A 14554-nucleotide genomic window follows, 5' to 3' on the forward strand; every position below is an offset into this window, starting at 1 on the left:
TATCCCATTCACCAGAGGACCCAACGACTGGAATCATAGGTTTAAACGATTTTATCTTGCGTGCCTTAGGGGGTAAACACCAAAACATTTTATAACAGGTGTCGGTCTTGTTAGTGAAGCATGTTGTACTTGTTCACAGAAGATATGAACTTGAACTAAACACTGGTGATTATTTTTTGACAGAAGCTACTATCTTCATTAAATAATTGTTTCAAGGAATTTCTAGGTGTTAAGCAAAGCAAATAAAAGGCAGGTATCCTTTATTAAATCACTGATACGCATAATTGAAATAACAATCACATAATTATACAGATACAGTATATAAAGCCAATCAAGAGAGAGAGGAGAACAAATAATTATAATATAAATAAAATCAAGAAATACGCTACATAATGTAGTTATTCTGCTCAGTTAAAATTGAAGTATTTAAAACAAATTTGCAACACTTGATTGTGTGCACGTATTAGAATTTTAATGGGTTGTTGGCCACTCTTATTCTTTTGAAGCGCAGCATTCTGAACGGAAGTGTTTTACATGTAACTTTTATTTTGACAGTCTGTCGGCCTTGTTGGTTTGAAAAAGAAGAAGAAGAAGAAGCAGAAGCTAGTTCGCACTCGTCTCAACTTTCCGCCTGGATAAAACAAACCCGCCCGTGGCGAAACTTCAGGACGGCCCCTGGGTTTTCCATCCACACTCTGCCGACAGCAGCTCCTCTGCCGGCCTCCAGACAGTGAGTAGTCTGGGTGAACGATCCGTCGATGGCGCTGCCTGGAAAAACAAAACTATCCCAGCGGCCTTCTGTATTTAGAATGCGGGGTGACTGTGCGGGGGCGGTGCGGCCGTTTGCGTTAGAGATTCCGCCGTGACATCGTCAAGTTGCGCACAATGTAAACCTGTGCTCACGAGACCGTTTTTCAAAATGAAATGCGATGTAGCACCAAAGTTCACATTGTAACGTTTTGCTCGAAGCAAAAAGTAAATAAATGATGTATGAATTACTTTTAGATAGAACGACTGTCCCAACATTTACTCCCGGGAATGTCCCATATTTATATTTCATCTTACTGCAGACATTGACAATTTTAATTTGAAAACCGGATCACAGGAAGTTTCATTCTGATCGCGGCTAGCAGCTAGCTTGATGAAACTGATGAGAAGCTATAATCTCCATTTTAGCTTGCCTGGGTGGCAGTTTTTTTTTACCTGCGCTGTCCTCCACATTCATTCACTCAGCATCCTTCCTCTGTGTCGGTTGTTGCCAATGAATGCTTACTGTTCGGCCGGTAAACTCCTTGCTTAGTGAAGGCAAACCTCGGCCTGGAAACGGCTTAATTTGCCTCCATGCACAACCCATTAGCCAGTACAAACCCTAACTACAACAGAAGAATGTAATAATAATAATAAACATGTCTAACAACAAACCAGACTCCAGATAAAAGCTGCATGGGGACAATATTCCATCCTCATCCCCGACTATCAACAATGTTGTACCCTAACATTGGCACAGTACATCTAAAACAAACATTTAATTATATCATTGTCGTTTACTCATTCTAAGTTTTTCACTGTAGTTGCTCCCCTCACCAACAAGAGAATGAAGCAGGATATTACTACTTCACTTTATAGAAACACTCATGCGTCCATTAATTATTCTGACACAAAAAGTCAGCAGGTATATAACCAGCAATAACCATGTTTAGTATTTGAGTAGAGTTTGATAGTATTGAATTGTGGGTAGAGTTGCATTATATTGAAATTGTGTGTGTGTCTGTCCTACAATCTGCTGCTAATTTGTCTTAATTGGAAGAGGTAGTATTAGTATTGATATTGTCCCATGGCTAACCACTAATAATGAACAATAACTTATCCATTAAGTTGAGGAACACAGTCAATAATATAATACACAGACTGCATTACAAGGACAGTAAAACGAAAAGGCCAGCCCCTCACATAAGTACATTTTAAGATTCAGATTTCAGAAATGAGTGGAAATAGCCAGCTAATTTGGAATGAAGGAAGTCTGCATTAGAGGTGACATACATTTCATTCTTACACAAATACTGTTTATCACTTCATTCTAGGGCTGTATCTAGTGATCTAATTCGATTGTTTATTATTGTTATTATTTATTTATTATAATTTATTCATTATGTTTATTTTTTATTTTATTATCAATTAATTCTAGGGCTGTATTTCGAACGATTAATCTACCGATTATTTCTCTGATTAGTCGATCTTAATTAATCTTACTACTGATCATGGATTATTGTAACCAAAAATGAACAGAAAAAGTTTTACTCACATTTATAAAATTCTTGCAAGTATAGAGATCATTTTATCGCATTTTTAGATGAAGCATAAATCTGCCCAAAATAACATTTAGTGCAGGAGGTTTGGAGTGGGATTGAAGTGTATGTTAAATTTCCTTTTTTTCCTGTTTCCTCTCTGAAGATGATGGCGAGACCAAGCCACAGTGATCATGTCCTCCAGCAGCTTAACAACCAGAGAGAGTGGGGCTTCCTGTGCGACTGTCTCATCGCCATTGGTGACATCTACTTCAGGGCACACAAAGCTGTCCTCGCCGCCTGCAGCTCCTACTTCAGGATGATGTTTATTCGTGACCAGCAGGGGGCGGGACGCCTGGACCTCAGCAACATGCAGATCAGCGCAGAGTGCTTCGACCTGATCCTGCAGTTTATGTACCTGGGCCGCATTGTGGTCGGCAGCTATGAGTTCGAGGAGCTCAAGGCCTCCATGGTGTACCTGCAGATGTACTACATACCCGATTCGGCGGAGGACCTCAGGGACATCAGGAGCTCCAATCTCACCCCGTCTTCGTCTGCCTCCTCATCGTCCTCCTCCAGCTCCTCCACCGGTCCCGCCGGAGGGAAGATGATGTTTGGAGTTCGCATGTACGAGCAGCAGAGGCCCTCCGCTCCAGATGCAGAGTCTTTACCAAAAGCTGTTAGCACCACTGCCGGGCTGCCAGCTGCTTCGGCGTCTATCAGCAGGCCGGCGGTGGCAGAAGAGGCGGCGAATGCACCTCTGATAGTAGCGCCATCCGTTGTCGACGGAATACTCGAGCAGCCGTGTGACTTAAGGAAACGGTCAGGCGGTAGGAGTTCGGCATTAAAAGACCGTCCTCGATTCGGTCGCACCTATACGTGCGACGACTGCGGTTTTGTCTTCAGCTGTGAGAAGCTGCTAATCGAACACATTCTGACCTGCACCAATCGGAAGGCGTATCACCCGGCAAGAAACAATGCGGAAGCAGACAATGACTCTAGTAAAACAGAGAGCTCGGCTTCAGAGAGTATGGAGGAGCACAGGGTCATCTGTAAAGGTGAGGAAGACTGGCCAGAGACCATGCTGGAGTCCGACCTCACCATCAGGTCTGTGGCAGCCGGAACAAACCGCGAACCCGGTTTAACTAAGAAGGTCTCTATCAAAACGGAGCCGGAAGAAAGTATGTTCCCTGAGATCGAGGTGGTCCGGGTCGGCGATCTATCCACCAGAGACTGTAACTTAAGGTTTGGTGAAGCCGCACGTAAGAACTCACTGAGGGACAAGAGGGTATTGGAGCGGGACCCTGAGCTCAGAGTATCAGCCATTGACAATAGCAGTGAGCCTTTTGAAGCTCACATGTCCAGCACTGACGAATCGGGAATTCCTGGGACATTCCGGAAGGTTAAACACGAGAAGCTGGAAGTCAGCTCTACCCCGTGTGAATTGTGCGGCGCTCTTTTAACGGAGGAGGACAAGTCGACCCACTACTTGTCCAACCACATGGGCCATATTTGCGCCTGCGGACGTTGCGGTCAAGTGCTGATCAAAGGCCGGCAGCTGCAAGAACACGCTGAGCGCTGCGGCGAATCCCACGGCGGCGAGTCGGATTCACACGGCGAGGACGAGGCGTCTCTGCTGGAGGAGTCACAGGGAATGGAGGAGGGCCTGCTGGAACCATCTGACCTGTCGTGTCCTCACTGCGGGCTGATGTTCCAGAGCGAGAGCCTAGCGTTGGAGCACACGCTGGCTTGTCACGAGCAGGAGATGTTCCGTCCGGTGCTGCTGGAAGAAGGCGGCGAACCCGACCACCGCCGGAAACATTTCTGCAGCATCTGTGGCAAGGGTTTCTACCAACGCTGCCACCTGCGGGAGCACTACACCGTCCACACCAAGGAGAAGCAATTCACCTGCCAGACGTGCGGGAAGCAGTTCCTGCGGGAACGTCAGCTCAGGCTGCACACCGACATGCACAAAGGAATGGCGCGCTACGTCTGCCCCGTGTGCGACCAGGGAACCTTCCTCAAACACGACCACGTCCGGCACATGATCTCCCACCTGTCAGCCGGGGAAACCATCTGCCAGGTCTGCTTCCAGATCTTTCCGGGAGGGGAACACCTGGAGAAGCACATGGATGTCCACTTGTACATCTGCGGAGTCTGCGGCGAGAAGTTCCGCCTGAGGAAAGACATGAGGAGCCACTATAACTCCAAGCACACCAAGAGACTATAGGAGCATTCACAGCTGCGCTTTCTCTGCTTTTATACTAGATTGTTAAAATTAAGAGCCATAAATGTGAGAACAAATGTATGCACTTGAACACCAAAAAAGACAAAACTTTAATTCTGCACTTTTTAAAGATGTATGCATAAACTAGGGCATTCAGACTGAAAGCAACGGGATGATGATGATGATGAAGAAGAAGAAGACGTGTTGACCTATTTTAAAAATTTACTGAATTTGCTTTCAGTTACTGGTTAATTGAACTTATATCCATGACAAGTTGCCTGATTCTAAAGTGATGCTGGACGATCAGATCATGTTGCTCGCAAAGTGAACTCATGATAGACTCTCAAGGAAACGAGGAAACTGAATTGGTGTATTCCTATCCTGGAATAAAATACTGCAGGTCTTATTACTTCCTGTCATTGAGTTAATGGCAGAGGAAGAAGCTTTGAGTCATAGTGGACGGAGACATGATGTGCAATTTACCCAAAGCAAGAAATGAACTAAGAAATAATCACAGGACACTGAGAAATTGCAAAAAGAAAAAAAAATGGTTTGAAGTGTGTTGCCCATTTTTTGCCTGAAATTAGTATGAGCACAAGGGTGTATATTGGAATATAATGAATATAGTATAATATAATGTATTGGTAGTTAATTTAAAAAACTGTTAAATTAATAGAGAAAATTGGGTCGCACTTTCTACAAATAGCGCCTGCTGCAGGTTAATTGGGAAATGCCACCATGTGATGTAAACTCAGTGAAAAATAGAACCCCGAACATTCTGATTGAAAATAATTGGACGTGGAATAAATGACAATAAAACCAGATTGTTCCTGTTAAAAAAGTCCAGTAATTATGTGAAACTCTGTGAAAGTGCTGAAAGCGAGCATTTATATTTTGGAAAATCACGACTCTTTGTGTCTCTGTGGAAGTAAAAGACAAAGAGTTGTTATGGTTGCGTAACAGCTCCAGCAGTGTGTTGCAGACGCCGATTGGTCCGTTCAGCTGTGATGTCATGATTCACGGTGACATGGCTTCTGTGTGTGTGTGTGTATGTGTAGTGCCTTTACTGTGACACTCCAGCAGCAACATGTCCTTCAGTCTTTGTCCTTGTTAGCCTCACAGTGAGTGATGCATGATGGGAGCACGGACAAGAACAAGCAAAGACCCTGATTCTAAGTTAATATTAGAAATTGCGATCAGATGTCCGGATGAGGTAAAAATAAGAAAGAAAAGGAAACACTAGAAACAATTGGCGACAACGGTGTGCAATACTGGACATACTGTGTTTTAAATCGTGATGATGTCATGATGTGACATTTATTTACTCTAATGCCTTAAGATTCATGCACAGGCCTTCAGCTTCATATTTGTTCTCAGACGAATTTACCCAGTTAACCTCAACACTGATATTGTGCATCAGAAAAATAAGTTGAAAATAAAATGGAAACACTGTCTTCTAGATCCCCAGATATCAAATCAAGTCGATAACCAAACTTTCTCAATTCATAGTTACACGGTAAAGTTGTTCATGAGTCAGCAGGTTTATTCAACAGGATGGCAGTGAGGAAATAAATTGACTAATCAACTGAATCAACTGAATACAACACATTTATACACAAAGCTTCAGTTTAAACTTAATATAAACAATGGAAAGCAGACAATGTAAAAGCAAATGTGTCTTGGTCAACAACAATTATTCGGACAATCCGTCTAAATGGGAAAATGTGTGTTTTCCTGGATTTGTTTATAGACAATTTTAGACAAACTTAACGAGACCAAATGTTTTTATTTTTATTTTTTATTTGAATGCCTTTCCTGTATATCCATGTGGATTTTGACAACATTAATATCTACATCAGGTGAATGCAATACAGTTACATGTGTTGCTTTCAACCTAAACCATTTGGATTTGAAACATGTCAACTTGTGTGTCTCCTGTTGGATCAGTTCCTGTGGGTCTGGATGGTCTGTCGTCTGAACAAGGTTTGTTTGTTTTTATGCTCAGCTCTCTGTGAAAATTGATCATTAAAAACAGGCTTGTCTGTAGTGTGGTGCAGATGAGCAATCACAACGGTTTGTCGATTTGAGTCCCTCCATCCTTTCACTCATGTCCTCTCTGGTGAAACTGTTGAGAAATATTTCGGGCTCTGTCACAAAGTAAACACTTCTAACAATAGCTGGAAACATTATGCGGACAATTTCCATTTAACCAACTCAAATACCTCAGTAAATTTTAGAAAACATAAAATCAATCATTTATACCTTTCTGTCAGCAGGGGGTGCCGAATAGTAAGAGGTCACTTGTTACCAGAAGCAGCTGGGAAAGATGTACAATTGATGGAGAAAGGAGTTGGCAGTGACTTAAGTTTGCACATTGCTAAAGTAGAAAGTGATGTTGTGATTGGTAGATCATCAATGTTAATGTCACATTGTACAGTATTTATCAGTCTGACCCTCTGGGGACACACAAACTCTTGTTTTTGTTATGAATCAAACCAAACAGACTGAGAGACCAAACTGACAACATTGAATAAGACAAAACACTCATAGTAATGACTCCCCAATCAAAAAATTAATGAATACTATTGACCTTAATCTGGATTTCAGTATTTGGGGTGTGTGTGAAAAGATAAACTGAAGCTCTATGACAACTGTTGCTACTACAACTGATGGTAATGATAATAATAATAGTTCTGACATATCTCTCACAATAATAATAGTGAAAAGTCTTGGTTTTGACTGCATGTTGGGCCATGTTATCGTTGCTGCCATGGTGACAGGCATCCCTCCAAAACCCAAGGAACAGGAACACCTGTGAATTAAACATAGCAAATATGACTACTGTTTATTATACTAGAATATAAAATCCCATAAAAAATGTATTTGCTATCAATCTGCATAAATTAAACACTTGTGTTCGTTTGTAGAATTCTCAAATATTTCCAGAATTTACATGTATTTGTTAACGAACACACCTGTGGCATTGATGATTTCAGACATTTTCACTCCTCCAGGGTCTTCTTGGATGGTCCGTCCCTGGTTTTGGCCCTCAGTTTATTCACCTGGGATTCAGCAATGTCAGCCCGTTCCTCGGCCTCCTCTAGCTCATGCTGTAGTTTCCTGAGTTTTGCCATGTTGGTGTTCGCAGCGCCCTCTGCCTCTTCAGCAGTGCGCTTGTAGGACTTGACCTTCAATTGCAGCTTGTCCACCAGGTCCTGCAGACGGGCCATGTTTTTGCGATCTTCTTCTGTCTGGTATGTTAGCTCCTTGATGCGCCGTTCATACTTGCGAATGCCTTTTATGGACTCAGTTCCTCTCTTTTGCTCTGCCTCAAGCTCATTCTCCAGCTCTTTGATGTGCCCCTCCAGTTTCTGAAGTTGCTTCTTGCCACCCTTCATGGCGATCTGCTCAGCCTCATCCAGACGGTGCTGCAGGTCTTTGATGGTCTGCTCCATGTTCTTCTTCATGCGCTCCAGATGAGCACTGGTGTCTTGCTCCTTCTTCAGCTCCTCAGCCATCATGGCTGCATCTGTGATGGCTTTCTTTGCCTTCTCCTCAGCGTTACGGTTCTCCTGTATGGCCTCCTCCATATCACTCTGCAGCTGAACGAGGTCTGCTTCATGTTTCTTTTTCTGATTGATCAGGCTGGTGTTCTGGGAGTGAAGGAGTTGCATGCGTTCTGTGGCATCAGTCAGCTCCTGTTCAGCCAGCTTCCGAGTCCTTTCTGTCTGCTCAAGAGCGGCTCTCAACTCCTCCAACTCAGCCTGGATCAGGTTGTGTCGTCGCTCCAGCAGTGCCATGTTTTCTCTTACATCCTCATTTCCATGCAATGCCTCATCTAGCTGCAGCTGAGTGTCTTTCAGAAATGCCTGAAGGCTCTTGAGCTGTTTTTGGGCATCAGCCGCTTGCCTGTTGGCTTGGCTGAGCTGAATCTCCATCTCATTTAGGTCACCTTCCATCTTCTTCTTGACTCTCAGGACCTCATTACGGCTCCTGGTCTCAGCTTCCAAAGAGGACTGAAGCGAGTCAACTGTTCGTTGGTAGTTTCTTTTGGCTTGCTCCATTTCCTCATCCCTTTCAGCCACTTTCCGCTCAATATCAGCCTTCACTTGATTGAACTCCAGCTGGGCTCTGAGGATCTTGCTCTCTTCGTGCTCAAGGGAACCCTCTGCCTCTTCAAGTGCAGATTGAAGATCAGACTTTTCTTGCTCGAGTTGCTTACGAATTTTCTCCAGTTCATGAGAGCTTCTGCCACCCTCACCTAGCTGGTCAGTGAGGTCGGAGATCTCCTCTTGAAGGTTCTTGTTCTCTCTCTTCATTGACTCAAGTTGATCCAAGCACTCCTCATAAGCGTTCCTTAATTTGAAGAGTTCAGTGCTCAGTGACCGTGCTTCTTTCTGAGAGCCTTCCAATTCACACTGTGACTCCTCATGCTTTTGTTTCCATTCTGCCAAGACTTTGTCAAAGGCTCGCTGCTTTTTGTCAAGTGCGGCTGATGCTGCATTAGACCTCTCAAGGTCCAACATCAGATCTTCAATCTCATTTTGGAGGCGGTGTTTTGTCTTCTCAAGTGAGGAACATTTCGCATTCACTGCCTCAATGGCCTCCTCTGCCTCCTGTAGTCTCTGAACCAGCTTCTTCTTTGCTTCTTCCAACTCCTCTGTCCTCTGGATTCCTTCAGTTTCATATTTTGTCCTCCATGCTGCGACCTCGGTGTTGGACTTGGACAGTGCCCTCTGGAGCTCAGCCTTGGTCTCTTGCTCCTCCTCAAACTGCTCTCTGAGCAGATCACAGTCATGGCGGGCAGATTGGACAGCATGAGCAAGGGCATTCTTTGCTTTGACTTCCTCCTCCAACTGTCTACGCAGGTCTTCTACCTGCTGGGTGTACAAGCTCTTTCCCCTAGTCAACTGTGATACTAGACACTCCTTCTCCTCCAGTTGTCGTCCAAATTCACCGTTTTCAGTGAGCAGCTTTGCTCGCTGTGTGGTCAAGTCATTGACGGCCCGTAAACCCTCTTCATATTTACACTTGTACTCGTTCATGTTATCTTCCATAGTACGGCAGATCTTCTCAATATTTGACTTGCCTTTCACCACGGTCTCCATGTTAGAACACAAGTCATCCAGTTCCAGTTTCAGCTCACTCTTTTCCTTCTCCAATTTCTGTTTCACACGCTGCAAGTTATCAATCTGTTCACCCAGTTCAGCAACACTGTCAGCGTGTTTTTTCCTCAGGGCAGCAGCCGTGGACTCGTGCTGGAGGGTTGATTCCTCCAGCTCCCTGCGAAGCTTCTGAAATTCTGCATCTCTCTTCTTATTTAGCTCCACCTGAGCTGAGGTGGCTCCACCAGCCTCCTCCAGTCGCTCACTAATATCTTCAAGCTCACGGGAAAGATCGGATCTCTGTTTCTCTACTTTAGCTCGAGCTGCACGCTCAGCATCCAGCTCTTCTTCCAGCTCTTCAATCCTTGCCTGGTTTTCTTTCACTCTTTTTTGGAGCTGAACTTCAATGACTTGCTCATCTTCAATTTTTCCATTTAATTGAGTAATTTCAAAGTCTTTTTTCTTGAGTTTTTCCTCTAGCTGATTTTTGTCATTTTCTATGTCCATCAGGCTCTCCTGGGTAAGTTTCACGTCTCCCTCGAGCTTCCTCTTTGAGCGCTCCAGGTCCATCCTGACTTTCTTTTCCTGCTCCAACGAACCTTCAAGATCATCAACCTGCTGCTCCAGCTTTGTTTTGGCTTTGGTCAAGGTGTTAGCTTTGTCCTCTTCACTCTGAAGATCATCCAGTGTTTGCTGATGAGCCTCCTGAAGTGCTCTTTTCTCTTTGGTTAGCTTCATGACGGTCTCATCCTGGGAAGCCATCTCTTCGGTGAGATTTTTCAACTTATTCTCTGTTGCATGTTTTTCCTTTTCAACCTTGGCCAAAGTCAGCTCAAGGTCATCTATATCTTTCTTCACCTCTGAACACTCATCTTCTAGCTTTCGTTTTTTAGCTGTGAGTTCTGCATTCACATACTCTTCATCTTCCAGTCTTTCTGTCATTTCTTTCAGCTTGGCTTCCAGTTGGATTTTGCTTTTTATGAGTTGTTCGCAACGTTCTTCTGCATCTGTGAGTGTGTCTTGTTCAGACTGAATTTGTAGAGTCAGGTCACTCTTCTCTTGGACAATGCTAACTAGTTTCTCCTCTAGTTCTTTTCGTCTTGCTTCAGATTTCTCCAGAGCTTCCTTGAGCTTGTTGAACTCATCCTTCATGTTGGCCATCTCCTTCTCAGACTCTGCACTCTTTAGCAGGGGTTTGATCTTGAAGAAGAGCTTCATCCAGGGCCAGTTCTTAACAGCCAGGAAAGAGCGCAGGTTCCACTGGATTACCATCAGTGCATCTCTGCGCTCCACAAGCTTAGCAAACTGTGCTCTCATGAGGAGTGCCCTGGCATTAGCTTGGATCCTCGTAATGATGCGAGAAAGTTGCTCATCTCGCATCTCTTCCAAAGTACCCAGCAAACCAGCTTTGAAGAAGACTTTGGTGTGACCAAACCTGTACTGTGTGTGATCTATGTCTAGTGATCCTAGAAGTTTCTCAGCACTCTTCTTGCAGTCAATAAACTGGCCCTCAGGAATAGCGGATGCATTCAATATTCTATAGCGCTGTTTAAAATCCCCATAGAGCACCCTGTTTGGGAAGCCCTTTCTGCATATTCTGATGCCTTCCAGGACACCATTACACCGTAACTGGTGCATCACCAGGCAGTTGTCCATAATACCTGGTGTTTTGCTATCATTTGGGATTAGACAACGAACAAAGTGGGGATGGGTGGTCTTCAGGTTGTTCATCAGCTTGTTAAGGTTTTCTCTGTGAAGAGCAGAGACTGTTTGGAATGAAGAACCTTTCTTCTTGGCTCCTTTTCCACCTCCTTTATCACCACTGTCTCCTCCTGCAAAGCTTGAGAAGAGCACACTCAGAAGCTTCACGGAAGATTTCTGATAAAGGCCTACAACTGTTTCATTTAGAGGGTCCTTGTTTTTCACCAGCCAACCACCGATGTTGTAGTCAACTGTGCCAGCATAGTGAACCAGGGCAAAATTAGCCTCTGATTTACCCTTTGCTGCCCGTGGCTTTTCAAACATTTTGTTCTTGCCTAGATGATTGTCATAGAGCTTGGCCTTGAAGGTCTGGTCGCTGGCTTTAGGAAACATACATTCTTCCTCTAGGATTGATAGAATCCCCAGTGGTTTCTCAATGAGGTCAATACAAGCTTGTAGGTCCATTCCAAAATCAATGAACTCCCAATCAATGCCTTCCTTTTTGTATTCCTCCTGCTCCAGGACAAACATGTGGTGGTTGAAAAATTGTTGTAGTTTTTCATTGGTGTAGTTAATGCACAGCTGCTCAAATGTATTGAAGTCAAAAATCTCAAATCCAGCGATGTCAAGCACCCCAATAAAGTACTGACGATGCTGTTTTGTGTCAAGGGAGTGGTTGATTCTCACCACCATCCAGTTGAACATCTTTTCATAGACAGACTTCGCCAGAGCACCAATGGAATAGTAGACTTGGTCCACACTTTGGCCTTTGGTAACAAACTCATTCCCTACCTTAACTCTGGGATGGCACAGTCCTTTAATGAGGTCTGCAGAGTTCAGACCCATCAGGTAGGCTGATTTATCAGCAGCCTCCGTCCCATCAGGTTCAGCCTGCTCCTCACGTTGCTTCTGCTTAAACTTCAAGTTGCCATAGTGCATGATGGCACCAGTCAGCTTATAAACACCCAGCTTTTCTTCTGCAGTAAAGCCGAGCACGTCAAAGGCACTGTCAGTGGACATCAGCTCTTCGGAGTCATTGATGGATGCGACCGTTACCTGCCCTTGAGAGATGTAGGAGTAGTCATACGGGTTGCTCGTGATCAGCAGCATGTCCAACAGCTCTGGCTTCTGATTGGATAAGATCTGGTAGAAGATGTGGTAGTTCCTCTCAGCCTTGAGCTGATAGGTGACACGTGACTTTTCCAGCAAATATGTCTCAATGTCAGCTGATGACAACTTGCCGCTGTTTCCAAAGTGAATTCTGATGAATTTTCCAAAACGAGATGAGTTGTCATTTCTCGCTGTTTTGGCATTACCGAAGGCCTCGAGGGCTGGGTTCGCCTGGATGATTTGATCTTCCAGTGTCCCCTTGCTGGTGTCTTTCTTGACTGCACCGCCAACTGCGGCAATGCTTGCAAAGTACTGGATGACTCTTTTGGTATTGACAGTCTTTCCAGCTCCAGATTCTCCAGTGATAAGGACAGACTGGTTCTCTCTGTCTGTCAGCATGTATTGGTAGGCATTATCAGAGATGGAGAAGATATGAGGGGGAGCCTCAGTTCTCTTCTTACCCCTGTAAGCTGCTACAACCTCAGCATCATACACAGGAAGCCACTTGTAGGGGTTTACTGTGACGCAGAAGAGACCAGAGTAGGTGTAGATCATCCATGCAGCGTAACGCTCTTTGAGGTTAAACAGCACAGCGGGCTCGTGGAGAAAAGTGAACATCGCCATGTCTTCAATTTTATCAAACTTTGGAGGGTTTTGTGGATGGACGCCTGACTCTTTCACAGTTACTGTTGAGTTATCCTCCTTCTTCACGGTCACCATACCGTCGTCTTTACTCTGGATCTGTCCCTTCATATACTCCACCTTCTCATCGACCACAAAGCACTGAGTCTTAATGTCAAAAGCTCTGGTCTGTGCTTCCAGGCGCTCTTTGTCTGACTTCCTCAGGTAGGGAGCCGCCTTCCCAAACTCAGCCATCAGAGCATCACCCATGATGGAGGATAGATGAGAAAGGGTTGAGAAGAAAGCAGTTGTGTTCTCCGGTGACACTGATGTGGAACTGAGTGGCTCCTCACTGCAAGGCAGATCCTTATAAAGGCTGCCTTAGAACCAAATTAGGAGACAAACTACTGAAAAAAACAGTCTGAACTAAATTTGTCCCAGCATGTACAGCAGCATGAGGGCAGTTTCAGGACCTTTGCGTGTTTGCAACCATTTTAGGAAAAGCTGTATTTCAGGCTTATCTGCTAGCTGATATGGAATCCTCACACCTCTGCTTTATTCTCAGGGCCTGTCTGCTTGATCCTCAGCCTGTTGCTGCTCAACTTGATAGATAACACTACACTGAAATTAAAAACGTGCGGAAAGACTGTTTTCATGATCAATGCAAAAAAAAAAAAATCTTCAGAACCCTGATAATACTGAGAATACAAAAAAGTATAAAAACAGGATTATTTTTGCAAATGAGCTCATCATTTGGAGATATATGCATGTAATTATGGATGGAATAAAAACATGGAGTGCCATTTTCATACGTGTATTTAATAGAATTTGGAAGCAAAAATTAATAAAAAAGAAACTATATAAAGGTTTTATCTGCTGCATTATATGAACATTTAACCCTCTGAAGGATATACAGCAAACTACACCCATAACAGCCGGGACTTACAGGACATTTCTTTATGTTTTGATGAACGAATGTTCCTTAATCATCACTTTGACAATCATCTCTTCTTCTTTGACATGTAGCGGAGGAAGAATGGAAATATTGAGATGAGTACCAAGTTGTCCTGCCATTAGTAAACGTTGGTACTTTGTGTCCTGTGACTCTTAAAAATAGCCACTTTATCACTCAGCTGTCAGTCACATAACCTCACACTGATGGCTCTTCATTCTTCTCCACTGATAAGGACACACACACGTACACATGCACATACACACACTCACACACGCATTCATGCCGATACTCAGACAATCACATCGACCCTATCACCCTCTCACAAACACCCACAAACAAAAACGTCAGTAACTAACAATTAGTTAATAAGTAATAATGTAAAACATGAGAAGCTCTCGGACACTTTTATTTTATCAAATTAGCTCTCAGAGTAAAAAAGGTTGGAGACCCCTGCCCTAAACTATTGACTGTTCCATATACGTAAGTGATCTATAATACATATTATTACAATTGAAATCAATGGTAAAACATCTAAACCAAAACAGCATTG

The 14554-nt window shown here is 43.9% G+C and overlaps 1 protein-coding gene and 1 pseudogene across 1 annotated transcript; one reads left to right on the forward strand and one right to left on the reverse strand.

The window, feature by feature from the left end:
• Positions 1–488: 488 nt before the first annotated feature.
• zbtb1 (zinc finger and BTB domain containing 1) lies at positions 489–6588 on the forward strand. Its single transcript, XM_076165334.1, has 2 exons — positions 489–730; positions 2452–6588. Exon 2 carries the CDS (start codon positions 2452–2454, stop codon positions 4513–4515), a length of 2064 nt encoding a protein of 687 aa, XP_076021449.1. The 5' UTR covers positions 489–730; the 3' UTR covers positions 4516–6588.
• Positions 6589–7514: 926 nt separating this feature from the next.
• LOC143012267 (myosin-6 pseudogene) lies at positions 7515–13319 on the reverse strand (annotated as a pseudogene).
• Between the last annotated feature and the right edge of the window lie 1235 nt (positions 13320–14554).

This window comes from Genypterus blacodes, unplaced genomic scaffold, assembly GCF_046128005.1.
Source record: "Genypterus blacodes isolate CSIRO-AG114 ecotype Tasmania unplaced genomic scaffold, CSIRO-AGI_Gbla_v1 ptg000143l_1, whole genome shotgun sequence".
Classification (NCBI taxonomy): Eukaryota; Metazoa; Chordata; class Actinopteri; order Ophidiiformes; family Ophidiidae; genus Genypterus; species Genypterus blacodes.